General features: G+C 40.0%; 1 protein-coding gene across 2 annotated transcripts; it reads left to right on the top strand.

Moving 5' to 3' along the window:
• Window positions 1–7298, top strand: LOC102710929 (probable galacturonosyltransferase 7). Of its 2 annotated transcripts, XM_015843330.2 has the most exons (10): window positions 1–455; window positions 1558–2063; window positions 2132–2175; window positions 2291–2350; window positions 3507–3654; window positions 3765–3817; window positions 4541–4833; window positions 5098–5455; window positions 5536–6087; window positions 6308–7298. In XM_015843330.2, the coding sequence occupies exons 2-10, from the start codon at window positions 1919–1921 to the stop codon at window positions 6584–6586; spliced, it is 1932 nt and encodes a 643-aa protein (XP_015698816.2). In that variant the 5' UTR covers window positions 1–455; window positions 1558–1918; the 3' UTR covers window positions 6587–7298. The 2 variants fall into 2 exon arrangements, with proteins under 2 accessions (XP_015698816.2, XP_040385506.1); XM_040529572.1 differs by lacking the exon at window positions 1–455 and having other exon boundaries at window positions 940–2063; window positions 2135–2175.
• Window positions 7299–13910: the final 6612 nt, after the last annotated feature.

Below are 13910 nucleotides of genomic sequence, written 5' to 3'. Positions count from 1 at the left end.
TAAATTTCAATGAAAAATCTCAAAATCAACTTTAAATTTAACATTAATACTTTTAAATTTTAGCTTATAAACACGATGAGAAGACCAGAGCTATTGAAATCGATGGATGGCACAGCTACTACTGGTACTTGGGATAATAGAAAAACTGGGAAATCATTGGATTGATGGGCCACAAGGCAGCGACGGCACATGGAGGAGGACCACCTACGTACACGGACAAGTGGGGACTGATGCAATTCCACGGGACGATGGATTTGTCTCTCGGGCCGCTGCTAATCCATCTGTTACCCATAGGTTTACAATTTAGTGACAATCTACAACCAGATATATATTCATAGTTACAAATAATTGTATCATACGAAGCACTGAAATTACATGTTTAGGTGCTGACTGGCTAGCTTAATTTCCAGGAGGTTAGTGGCTTGAGTGCGGCGGAGAAGACGGCACGCGTGATGGTGAGTTCACTACACGATGTGATCACGAGACGATGCGAGTTGAGCCCGACCGGAGCGTCCACTGTGAAATACTACTGTAGATCAATTAATTTGCCAGAGGAAACTCTCTCTCTAGTCTATTTTACTGATAAATTTAATGATTTGATAATCTCCTTCAAACCATTTTAGTGCAACACTTGACCTTCTAAACAATTTGTTTTTGACTTATTTTATACTATAGTTTAGTTTATTCTTATTTATCTCTGTAAAGTCATAGTTTGCACTAAAATTATAACAGGATGGTAGATACATTAAAACTTACTCCTTCCGTCCCAAAATAAACCAATCTTTTACATTTTACCTACCATGTTTGACTATTCGTCCTATTTATTTTTTTACGATTAACATTTTGGTTTTTATTAGATGATAAATTATGAATAGTATTTTACGTGTGATAATTTTTTTTATTTTTTAAAAAAGTTTCTAATAAGATGAATGGTCAAACGCTGGACACAGATGATCAAAAGTTTGCCTTATTTAGGGACGGAGGGAGTAGACACCACCTTCTTTTAGAATTTTCCTCATGTTTATATAGTATGCAAGAAAATAAGATCGATTTTAAACATCGATTTTCTTAAGTTCGAGCAAATAATCATGCAAAATTTTAAAATTATTTTTGAATTTTGATAATGATGTCACCTATGCTACTAAAATTTTTAATATAAAATAAAACTTGCACAAATAGTAACAAAATAGAGAGACGCTATTAATGAGTGATTGAACCATTTTTAATAGTTTGGAGAGTAAATTGAGCTAAAAATAGTTTAGTGATTAAATTATCTAATATCCGTCGCCAATAACAAAAGAATACCTTTTCGCTTATAACGGATCTAGGTATGTTGGTTGGAGTGTTTAAGATCCCCTGCTGTTGCAAATGGTGTGTTCAAGTGTAGTACTACTATCTTTATTATGGAAATAAGTACTCATGAAAATTAATCCGGACATATTTTGAGAAACACCTAGTTATATTTTGAAACAAAACGAGTAAGATGTTTTAATCATATTTAAGATTAATATATTTATATATGTAACTAGATTTATTACTATTTATATAAACATGAAGGAAGCAGTATAAAGAAAATAGAGATCTGATGGACAGCGAAGGAGAGAGGACAGGTGATCGGAGAGAAGAAGACATGCAACCTCCAAAGCAAAGGCAAAAGAGGAGGACCAAAAAAAAGAAAAAGAAACTGGAGAGAGATAGCTCCCCTCCACTTCACTCTCCAATAGCAAGCAGAAGTGAGTGAGAGTGCGCTCCCCGAGGAAGGAAGGAAGACAACCGTCTCCGTCTTCCTCATGCTGTCTCACCCTGCTCTGCTTACCTTAATGTGCAAGTATTACTTCCACTAATTGCCGCCGCCGGCCACAGCCACCGAGCTCCGACGACGAGAATCGAAGGTGGTGCAGGTGTTTTGTTGGTTGGTATGAAGGGCCGCCACCATTACTCCTCGCCGTCGCCGTCGCCGCCGCCCAAGCGCCGCTGCACCGCCCTGGCCGCCGCCGTCCCGGCGCTCGTCGTCTGCTCCATCCTCCTCACGCTCGTCTTCCTCCTCGGCCTCCACCGCCCCGGTACCTGCGTCCCCTCTCCTCCCGGATCTCTACCCTACATTTTGCTCATCTCCTCTCCTTAACTGCAGCAGGGTATGGATCGGGGGAGCGCGCCGCGGTTGTCATCACCACCGTACGATTTCATCAACCCGACTTTAAACAATTTTCTGGCGCTTGCTGCATTTCAAGATTTCTTCTTTTCCTTTTTTCCCCTTCAGTCTTCTGATTTCATGTGCCCTTCTAATTAGAAGCTGGGGTTTGGCAAGCACAAGCATCTGGATGCGAGGATGAAGCACAAGCTACTCAAGGTAATGCTGCTTCTGCTCATGCTGCCCAATGCCTCATTCATATTTTTTTAAGAAACAGAATGCTTCATTTATATTTAATTCTTGGTCGTTGGAATTTTGCAATTTGGCATTGTGTTCTACACAATTGCAAGATTTGTGCAAATCTGGAGTAAGAATTGACCTTCTGAATATAAAATTCCAAACTTTGAGGCGGTTCTTAAGACAAAAACAAGACAGCATCGGTCACCTCTACATATTTAGGACGTTCATGCTCTCTGTGTGTGTTTGTGCTGGCTGACGCTTTACTGCCTTCTGCCTTCATCAGCAGGGGCACTCACTCTGGACTGTAATGCCAGGGCGTTGTTGCCATTCTGGTAAAATGTTCTTTGGCAGTGTCACTGACAGATGGACTTAGATTGTTGCTGGGCTGAGCAACTTTTCTAGCGAACTGCATTTTTTCCATTATATTGCTTGAAACTGGTCCTGTTTCTGTTCTGTTTTCATTTTTGGACTTACGTTGTCACTTTGCTTTCGTCCTAACTGGTGTTTTTAGTTAGACCTGATTTAAACTGGTTTTGTGAAAAAAAACTGCCAAATTGCCCTATGCTACTTTGGTATAGATGTATATATTATCTCATATGTATAAATGTATATCTCTTCTGACTAATGTAACTACACACTTCCCTAACGGGTATCTTCTGCACTGCATCAGACTTTCAGTTCAGGCTTAAGTGGAATACTATGGCAGTATGGCCTGTATGGCTATAATATACTCTCTCCGTCCCAAAATAAGTGTTCTATTCTAGTTCAAAATAGAAGGGAGAACTTATTTTGGAATGGAGGCAATATTTGTTATTTGTGCCTGGTATTTTGCAATTAAGCTTTGGGAGTGACACTGAGGTAGGCTTGGGTGAAAAGTTTGATGCTACATAGGCCATGTTCGGGGAGTAAGTATAACATAGGGATTGACAGTTAAAATTAATATCAAGTAGATGAATCAATTCACTTACAATGCTGTTTACACTTGTGCCAAAACATTGATTCAATGTGCACTACTATTGAAATGAATCACCTGTGCCATTTTGACATTTTCTTGGTTAATAATCTTTAAGTGCTTGCTCCACTGATATGTCAAATGATTCCTATAGTTATTGGCTAATATCCTTTTGTAAACCAGGAATTTTCTTTCCCTGGATCTCATGGTATTTCAGGTGCAAAATCTGGTGGTAGATCAAAGTCCAAGAATCTTTCTACCAAATCAAAACAAAAGCTCAAGGATGTTTTATCCTTAGTTCAGCTAAAAGATGGGACAAGAAAAAACAAAGGTAAGCAATGCCAAATTAGATTTTGTAGTATGTTGCTGCAATGGTATTTTGGAAACTGGAACTGCATGGCACCATCAATATTCATCTTAGAGCATCCGATGGCATTTCAGGACTTCACACAGAAAGAAGATACGAGTTAAAGGACTTATCCAGGAAATCAGTGGTAAGAAATGGTTTCTGTATTTACTTACAATCTTGAGCATTTAAATATATCTGCATTTCGTTGATTTGGAACACTAGTGGAATGTTCTTGTCCGTGAGCACAGTTGCTAATAAAATGTCCCATTGGTAATCAACTTCTTTCTGTGGTAAGTTGATTACCAATGGGGTTTTATGGTCATCAGGATCTTTAAGGAGACAAATAATGAATGCAAAATATTTTTGTAGGAACATCTTTTCTACTTCTAGTTTGGCATCAGTAATACTTGGTTTTGGTACAATAATTTGTACTATACAGTTGACTTGTCCTTTTGGGCAGATTTCCACGCTAAAAATTATGTTAGATGTTTCACTGTTGCCAGTACTCTCAATCAGTTAAGAATGCATTCATGCTTGACAAAGGTTGCAGCATAGTGTAGGAATGATTTTTCCTCGAAACTTAGTTGGCTCCCCCTTTTCCACCTTTACTCAGACTGTATATCTTCATATTTACCCTGCAAATCTTGTAAACACATGGTTTGTGCTTCTGTTTGTTAATGCTTTTGCATATAGTAACTACATCATGGACATAATGATACAATAAGAAAGTTGTTTTAAAAATTGCAGAATTTTTCGTTGATATAAATGAATTTGAAGAGGATATTAGTACAATTACCTTGTAGGTGTTTGTGTAGGATGGATGTCCCTTAACTTTCTGCCATAAGATTCTGAATCTGTTCTATGACAGGATACTACTACTGATAAGAAAGAGAACATCCAAGAGGTAGAGCACGAGGAGAATCCCAAATCCTGTGAACTTGAATATGGGAGCTACTGCCTCTGGTCTGTTGAGTATAAGGAAGTGATGAAAGATTTTATTGTGAAGAGGCTTAAGGATCAACTATTTATGGCAAGAGCTCATTATCCTAGTATAGCAAAGCTGAAGAACCAGGAAACATTTACACGTGAACTGAAACAAAACATCCAAGAACATGAACGCATGCTCAGTGACACCATTGTAGATTCTGATCTTCCACCATTGTGAGTTCAATCTTAGTGTCAAGTCTATATCTTATTATCGTCTGCTTTGTTTCTCGTAAAGCTTACATGGTTTAATTTCATAACAAATTGTATGAGGATTAGCAAATGTCAGGACTGCTTCTTCTTTTTATATATAGTATTTGACCTTATTTGCATTCTTTTATACTAGTCATAAAGATTAAATATGCCTTGTTTTTCAGTTTTGAGTATTTTCCTTCAAACATTTCTGATTATAGAGGCTGCTTACCTTTTTTTTTTTTCCAGTTTTGCAAACAAGCTAGAGAAAATGGAGCGCACAATTGAAAGGGCGAAGTCTTGTGAAGTAGGTTGCTCAAATGTTGAACGGAAACTTAGGCAGCTACTTGATATAACTGAAGATGAAGCTTATTTCCATACAAGGCAGAGTGCATTTCTCTATCATCTTGGAGTACAAACTATGCCAAAAACTCACCATTGCTTGAACATGAGATTAACAGTTGAATATTTCAAATCCATGTCTATTCGTATGGACCAGTCAAATAAGCAGAAGCTTCAAGACCCTACATTCCAACACTATGTAATATTTTCCAAGAACGTACTTGCAGTTTCAACTACTATCAATTCAACAGTTATGAACTCCAAGGTATTTCCCAATGATACAAAACCTTATGACATATGAATAATCCATCTCAATTCTAACTTGAGTCCTCTGACACATTTCAGGATTCTGGTAACACTATTTTCCATTTATTCACTGATGCACAAAATTTTTATTCGATGAAGCATTGGTTTGACAGAAATTCATATTTGGAAGCCACTGTTCATGTGGCTGACATTGAGGATCACCAGAAGATCTATAAGGATGTTGATTCTCATGGTATGAAACTGTTATGGCCTGCTGAGGAATTCCGGGTCACATATCGTAACCGTTCTGAATCTTTCCAGAAGCAAATGAAAACTGAATACATTTCTACTTTTGGCCATTCACATTTCCTCCTTCCTGATCTTCTTCCTACCTTGAATAGAGTAGTTGTTCTGGATGATGATTTGATTGTCCAGAAAGACTTGTCATCTCTGTGGAATATCAATATGGGAAGTAAAGTGATTGGAGCTATTCAGTTCTGTGAAGTTAGACTAGGACAATTGAAAGCTTATACAGAGGAACATAATTTCAACAATAATTTATGTTTGTGGTTGTCTGGTCTGAATGTCATTGAATTGGAAAAATGGAGGGAGCTCCAGATCACCAGTCGGTATGATCAATTGCTTCAAAAGGTTAGTAGCATTTTACCATTTCTCCTACAGTCCTATCCAAAGGATCTCACATTCAATTACCAACTTATAGCATAGTAAAATATTTGAATTCCTTTCTAGTATCCCGCAAAAAGAAAAAAAGAATTCCTTTCTAGTAGCCCTTGTCTTATCCTTCAATACCATTTTACTAATTATGTTCCAATAAGGGCAGTATTTTCATGCATTTCTTTTGTCCCTGTAGTTGCAAAAGGACAGCGTGGCATCATTTCCACTCAAAGTACTTCCTATAAGCTTACTTGTCTTTCAAGATTTGACATATCCATTGGAAGATTCATGGGTCCAATCAGGTCTTGGACATGATTATGGAATTAGTCAAACTGATATAAAAAAATCTGCTACTCTGCATTATAATGGTGTCATGAAACCTTGGCTTGATTTGGGCATACATGATTATAAGGGCTACTGGAGAAAGTATATGACCAACGGGGAAAGATTTATGACAGATTGCAATATACATTAATAGCAGAGATTCACTATATGCTGCATTTGTGGTATTTTGGAGTAGAAAACCTTGTGAACTTTGCTTGAACCGAAGGTGATCTGACGTGGTGAAATCTGCTTCAGTATTTATTATGAATCGGCTATACCTAGATGGCATGGTGGCACTGCATCAATTACAAAATGGAACCAACATGAGATGCTTTCTGCCAAAATTTAGCCAATAGTAAAAATGAAAGCAGATCACCAACATTAATACCTTTGAAGTAGATTATAGGTTTAGCGAGGTGTATGATGATTCTTCCCCATGTTGTACGTTGGGATGTACCACTTTGAGATTGCAAAAGTGCAGTTAGCTGGTGGCCATCTTTCTTTTTTTGTTATATAAATTCTTTCATGTAATGACTGGCATGGCATGTACAGAGGTTAAAATGCCTTAACCAGAAATTATTGAATGATTTTTTTGGCACATGGTTGACAATTGGTATTATGCAAATATGCAATGTAGCCTCCAGGGAATTTAAGAAACTTTATGTTTGTACAGAAGGGTTGTAGTATTGTCGCTGAAAAGCAGCCCGTGTTTGGTACAGATAAGAAAAAAAAAAGTTAAATCAGTACATTAGGGTGCATCTTTTCATTGACACTTGGCCATGCAAAAGTGCAGTTCCTGGTCTTTTTAATATTCTTACTTGATATGCTTTACCAAAAAAAAAAAAGAGTAAGCTACACAGAATAACTTCAGTGTTTGACTCTACAGAAGTGCGCAGTGTCATTGAATGATTTTTCGGCACAAGTTTGACAATTGGTATTATGAAAACATGCAAGGTAGCCTGAAAGGATGTTTGTACAGAAGGATTATAGTATTGTGGTCCGTGTTATAAATTTGATACAGATAAGAACAAATAAAAAGTGAAGTGGTACCATGATTTGGGTAGGTGAAATCCATCCTTGAGCTCGGGGTCAGGTTCATCGTCTTGTTGATCTGCTGCTCCTCCACCTCCATCATCTTAATTCCTTTCCTTTGGGCAACCTCACAAGCCAGCCATCAATCAGCCTCTTCGTCTCGGTTCGATCTCGATCTGCACTGTGATGTGGGCCCGCCTTTGCAGGCACCGGACCCAAGATTTTATTGTCAAGAGGCTTAAGGATCAGCATTTTATGGCAAGAGCCCATTATCCTAGTATTGCAAAGCTGAAAACCCAGGAAACGTTTACCCATAAACTGAAACAAAAACATCCAAAAACATGAACGCATGCTCGGTGACACCATTACAGATGGTAATCTTCCACCATTGTCAGTCCAATCTTCCACCATTGCAGGTGGCGGACGACGGCCGGTGCAGAGAGGCCGAGGCGGACGGAGCTCGGGTCGGAGGACGTGGGCGATGACAATGGTGCCGGCGTTAGCCCTCGTAGATTCGACGGTCATGCAGCTGCGAAGCTCGGGTCGGCACGGATCGACAACCGCACGACACCGGTGGGGCTTGGCCGGTGCAGATTGATACCATCCTCTTCCTCCTTCGCCGGTGCGCATCGGCGGGGATTAGCCAGCACCACGCCTCGCTTCACCGGTGATATCGTCCTCTTTCTCCTTCACCGACGACCCCTCTCTCGAAAGCAGATGTCGAAGCCACTTGCTTCGTAGTGTATAGCCAGCTCGTACCTTCGTTGAGCCCGAGGTAGAGAGTCGTGCGTCCTCGCCAAGATCCTATGTCTTCTGCAGTGCGACGAAAATATGGGCCCATAGACACCATAGCCGACATGGCGGCCTAGGGCTCCTCGCTACGTCGGCGCACAGTGTCAATGCCTTCAGCTGCCACTTCGATTAGTACAAGCGCACACTCTTCGAGGTCACTAGGCCGCATCACCCAGCGACGTCGCCCTCGTCGTTTGCCTCATCCCGGACGGATCCTAGCCCAGGAACGCTTGGGGTGAGGAAAGAGGTTGCTCCGGCCGCAACCCCTTTGGATTCACCTGTTGCTGTCGGCGGCAGCCAGATCTGGTCGGTGACACATGGCACAAGCGAGCGATGTGGGTGATCTTCGCGACGGAAACGTCTTTTCAACTTTTATGACGTGCGAGACCCATGATGCAGCCGACCCACCAGGGCTGAGCGCGCGTGCGCTTGAGCACGAGTTGTTCTTTTTATAATAATCAGGTATATGTCCTGCGTTGCAACAGAACTAATTGATAAACAAATATTAATTAGTTCAAAGCGTAAATTTTATTTTTAGTATACCAAAAAAAGATTTAGAAATAATCACATGCACGTGTGTGCGTGTTGCATGCGTGCATGATTTTCGTTTTCTTGTGCAATATGTGTGGGAAGATTTTTGTCCGTGGGAGGACGGACATACGAAACTCACTAGGTGGTTTATGTGCTGGAACGTGCATCATTTATCATAATTTTGTTGCCCCCATTTTGATTCATATGTCACTTTTCATATTTACTGTCGGAGAAGGTATCATCTATACTCCTCTTTTTTTATCTATTATACTCTATTTTTTTAAAAAAATAATGGTGAATTCCATATATTAACCGTCCCATCCACTCTAATATCCACTCTACTATTTATTATGAAAAGAAAATAACCATGAGATTAATAAATCCATATATCAATAACAAATATATGTAACAACTAAAATATGACACATATAAAAATAATGTTAATAACATGTTATAATTGTTTTAAAAAAATAAATCTCGTTGCAACGCACTCGTTTCTCCTCTCAACTGTCTCAAAGGTACTGTTTACTATTCATCCTCTCAGACGACCACGTCATGTCTCAAAGGTACTGTTTACTATTCATCCTCCTCAGACAACCACGTCATGTCGTTTGAAAAATCAAAGCCATCCGTTCGGGGCCAGTTCGCTCACCCACCGTCCGCTACACTTCTCAATGCTTCTGTTTGCTCGTCCTGGCATTTTTTTTTGACAAATTGGTCCTTTTTCGCCGACTTATTTCGAAACTGATTTTTACCAAAAACTTTAATAAAAAATAGGCCTTTGAGTCAGCGCAAGTCGCTGAAGTAGTACAGAATAACGTCACGTATGTTGGCGCTAAGACATGCCAACGTGGAGCCGACCTACCGACGTGGCACGGAGGTCAGCGCCATATCTCGTGGTGCTGAGATGGCCCCAGCTTAGCGGGAGTGAATTTGGCGCTGAGGTGCACTGTATGGACCCGGTGACAGGTGAGAAATCATGGCCCCTCGTAATCCAAGTTCCGTCCCAAACTCCCAGTGATCCTCGGTGCCATCCTCCCTCTGCCTGCCAACCCGTCGGCTCTGGTTTATATGAATTCATATTTAATGTCATTTTTTTGTATTCCTGAAGAAGAGACGATACGCTGGCTGATTTGAAAGGCACTTTAGAAACCGTCGCGTGCGCACGCGTTAAATTACTGAAACTTTTGAATTTTGAATTTTATTTATTAAATAATTGACAAAATTATTCTTTTATTTCAAAAATTCATAAATCTAACCTCCTGCGGCTCTCCAGTGGGAATGCCCACGTGGCAAAAGACAGGCCGATCGGCACGTCCTTACAGATGTAAGCCTGCGGTAATACTTGGATCCATGGAGAGGAGAAAGTGAGAAAGTATCACGCCCCAACCCTAGGAACCCCTCTAGGTCGGGCCTGTGCTCTAGGATATCAAGACTTCCCTCACACAACCAACACACATGTCTTTTCTACGCACTTTGTCCTCACTCATGCGCACCCGAGAAATGACTTCCCTATCGGTCACCTATCCCAAGATTGCTCTAGGCCAAGCACACTTAACCTTGGAGTTCTCTCGAGATAAGCTTCCGGAAAAGAAGTTGCAACTTGTTGGTTTGAGTATCTATCAAATCCTATTAAGCCTTGGGCTGGGATGTTACAGAAAGCAAGGTTCAAAATGAATCTCAAGAAATCAAGCCAAAGGGCAAATGAATGAACAATGGGAGCAGCCGCCCTAGCTTGGGGGTGGGAGGGGGTATTTATACTCTCATTTTCTGCCCATTGGGGGCAAAAGATGCTCTCTTCAGAACTTCCGAAGCCTCCTTCGGAACTTCTAGCACGTGGCAAAAGATAGCCCCCAACACTTAGAAAAATTCAAAGTCAACTGTAAAAACTCAGGTCTTTAGAAGTTTTGGTCAAATCCTTCGGAACTTCTGTGAATCTTACAGTACCGAAATCAACTTCTTCGAAACTTCCGAAGCTCTCCTTCGGAACTTCCGTGATTCTTATAGAACCGATTCTGGCTTCTTCGGAACTTCTGAAGGTTCTCTTCGGAACTTTCGTCAATCATACAAAATTGAATCTGACCTCTTCGGAAGTTCCAACAGTACCTTCGGAACTTTCATAAATTTCAGCACAACTTTAAAGGATAGCAAAAGATGCACTTCAAAATATTTCTGAGCACCCCTCTTATATTACGGCATTTCTAGTGGACTCAAATTCAAAGTAAACACACACGCCAACACGAATATACCGATTTTTCTTCTCTTTTCACGTGTGCGGCGCAACAACAACTTTTTCATGAGAACTATTTATACATTCACATTCTCACACACATCATTAGTCCTGATCATTTGATTGTTATTAATCACCAAAATAAATTAGGAGCTTAGATGCACTTTCAATCTCACCTTTTTTGGTGATTGATGATAACCATTTGATTCACAAGAGATAATTGAATAAATTTGACGAAATTTTGACATAGGGTAAAGATCGAGCTCCTCCTTAAGATATGCATTATAGGCATAGGGTAGCTCCCCCTTACACCTTGCATCTCTCAATAAGCACAAATGTAAGCAAGCATAGATATAGCAATGGAAATAGCAATCTCACAAATAATATTACATCACATCACATAGTCTTAAACGAATAGAAACTAACAAGTGTTCCACCACATAGGCAATACAAATTAAACATGCGATGCAAAGATGCAAGGAGTTCTATGAATGCAATGCGACGTAGATAATTTAAGTGTTCTAACCAATTTGACACAAAAGAAGACAAATTACTTCTCCCCCTTTGGCATCAAACACCAAAAGGAGAAGAAGCGATAGAACATCGCAAGGACTCAGTTATGAGGTGCGTATGTGTCAGGATCAAACTCCTCTTCAGACTCCCACTGCCACACCTTTGGCTCACTCACTTGGCCTTCAGATCCAGTGTTAGAATGCTCCAAGTTGAGGTGCTTCTGGATTTCCTTTAGCCTCTGAGTGTTCTTCTTTCTTGCATTCCTTTCCTTGTCAAGGATTCTGTGGTTGGAGGAACAGATAATAAAGATCTTCTTTAAGAACTTGGTGGGGGGAGGAGGACTTCTGTTGACTGGAGGCTCTAGTGCGACCCCAAAAGGAGCTAGGAATGTCATGCTGTCAGGACCCGCCAGCCTAGCGAGAACCACCTGCCTGACTTGTGCCTCCTCGCTCCCCCTCATCCCCAGATTCATAGAGAGGTTGATCGAGGCGAAGACCAAGCTTAGTGTGCTTGACTTCCTTTACATACTTGGTCCCACTGACAGTCTCAATCATGAGCATGATGTAGGGAGAGTAGCCCAGACCCTTCCTGTGAGTGACAAAGGTGTTGTAGATCTCATCCTATATGAACCTTGGTACATTGAAGGGGTCAATGTTCTTCATTCCGTGAAGAATGTTGCGAGTGTAGGAGTTGATGTGGCTAGCATCTCTATCCTTAGGAGTAATGGTCTTCCTCAACATCCTGTTGAGATAGACAAAGGTAGGCTTAAGCCCTTTCACTGTCCCCAAGTCTGGGTTCCCTCCGGGGATGTACAAGCGGGACATCATACCATCATTGAGAACATCTTCGTTATGTACTTTATTGTAGATTTCCATAGGGTACTTATCAAAACATAGGAGAACCACGAAGTCATTGTAGGTAATATTGTACCACTTTCCCTATGTCATCCAAAACATCGTGTTCTCCTCAGGCCCACCAAATTACACTGTGGTATAGAACTGAGTAATGATTTCCTCACACCAATCTTGCTCAAGTTCCATGATCTCAAGAAGGAACATGCAGCTGCTGATGTTGATTATCTTATTGACCACGGGAACATTCAGCCGGCGCAAACCGTCCCAGTCTATCCACTGCATGGGGACAGTCTTGTGCTGCTTTGCCATGATCACTGTTTTATAGAAGTCTTGCTGAAACTTGGTCCAGAAGCGACTATCTGAAGCAGACCTTGTTGCATCTGGCCCACTTTGAGATCTGGCCCTCACAAGATCTTCCACCTTCTTGTTTCAGTTGGTCACATTCCCTCTGTTGACAACTGGCCCGTGAACATACAAAGGAATGAACCCTACAAAATCATATGAATTTTCTATGGATTTTGGAGGAAATTTAACAAGAGATTGAACCTCATGGAAAAAATCTTTTGAGTCTTTATCTCTTCTTAAATTCTTGTGTTTTTCTGTGGTTCAATCAAACGGTCATTTATACGTTTTTTTTATCCTTTATTTTACACTACATTTATATCAAAATCCTATATTTTTTATACTCTGTTTTTTCATTCGTGTGAGTCAGAATAGCCTTTTTAAAGGGTCGGACGATAACGAATACAGCACTAGTCACACGACACGCGCAGCTGCAGTGGACCACGACCTCCTCGATCTCCCCTATACGTTCTTTTAAATAGGACATCTTCGGTTTGGACATTGGAGGGAGATTACAACATGTGTACAGAAGGAAAAAAAAATTCCCATACTTCACTTATATAAATTTGGCGACCAGTTTTCAGATTTTATTTTAATTTACATAAATATAATTAACTTGGCCCCGTGCAACCCACATACATTTTTGCTATCTTTTGTTATAAAAATTTATCGTATTTTTGTTTGTCCGTCCGCCTCGCCCAAGTGAGCCGGTCAGGTTGCGTCGGCCAGGTCGCATGCACTGTGTACGTCTTTCGTCTACATGATTGGTCTACCATCCAGTTTAGATTATAAATGCAAAATAAGTCTATAAGTTATGAACCAATTTCACAGTTACATGCTTGTTATTTGACCATGTACAGTGAAAATATACAATGATTAATTTATACTCTTTATGGGCTTGATTGTCTGTTAAATTTTACAAACATGACATATAATTATCATTTGGTTAACTTAATTAATTAATTAATTCTGAGTCTCATATATGTTTTAGTGATGTCTTTTAAAATATAACGATTTTTTACCTGTAGCGAAGCACGAGCATCCTTGCTATAGTAATATATATCTATACTATTATAATAAATAAATTGAGTAGACATAAATTAAATTATGTGTGTATATATATTATCTAAAATAAGTATACACGTTTAGATTGAGAAATAGGAAATATCATGTGTTGTTTT

The sequence above is a fragment of the Oryza brachyantha genome, chromosome 12 (genome assembly GCF_000231095.2).
Source record: "Oryza brachyantha chromosome 12, ObraRS2, whole genome shotgun sequence".
Classification (NCBI taxonomy): domain Eukaryota; kingdom Viridiplantae; phylum Streptophyta; class Magnoliopsida; order Poales; family Poaceae; genus Oryza; species Oryza brachyantha.
The sequence above is the reverse complement of the archived record's forward strand: the minus strand, read 5'-3'. Positions and strand labels throughout refer to the sequence as shown.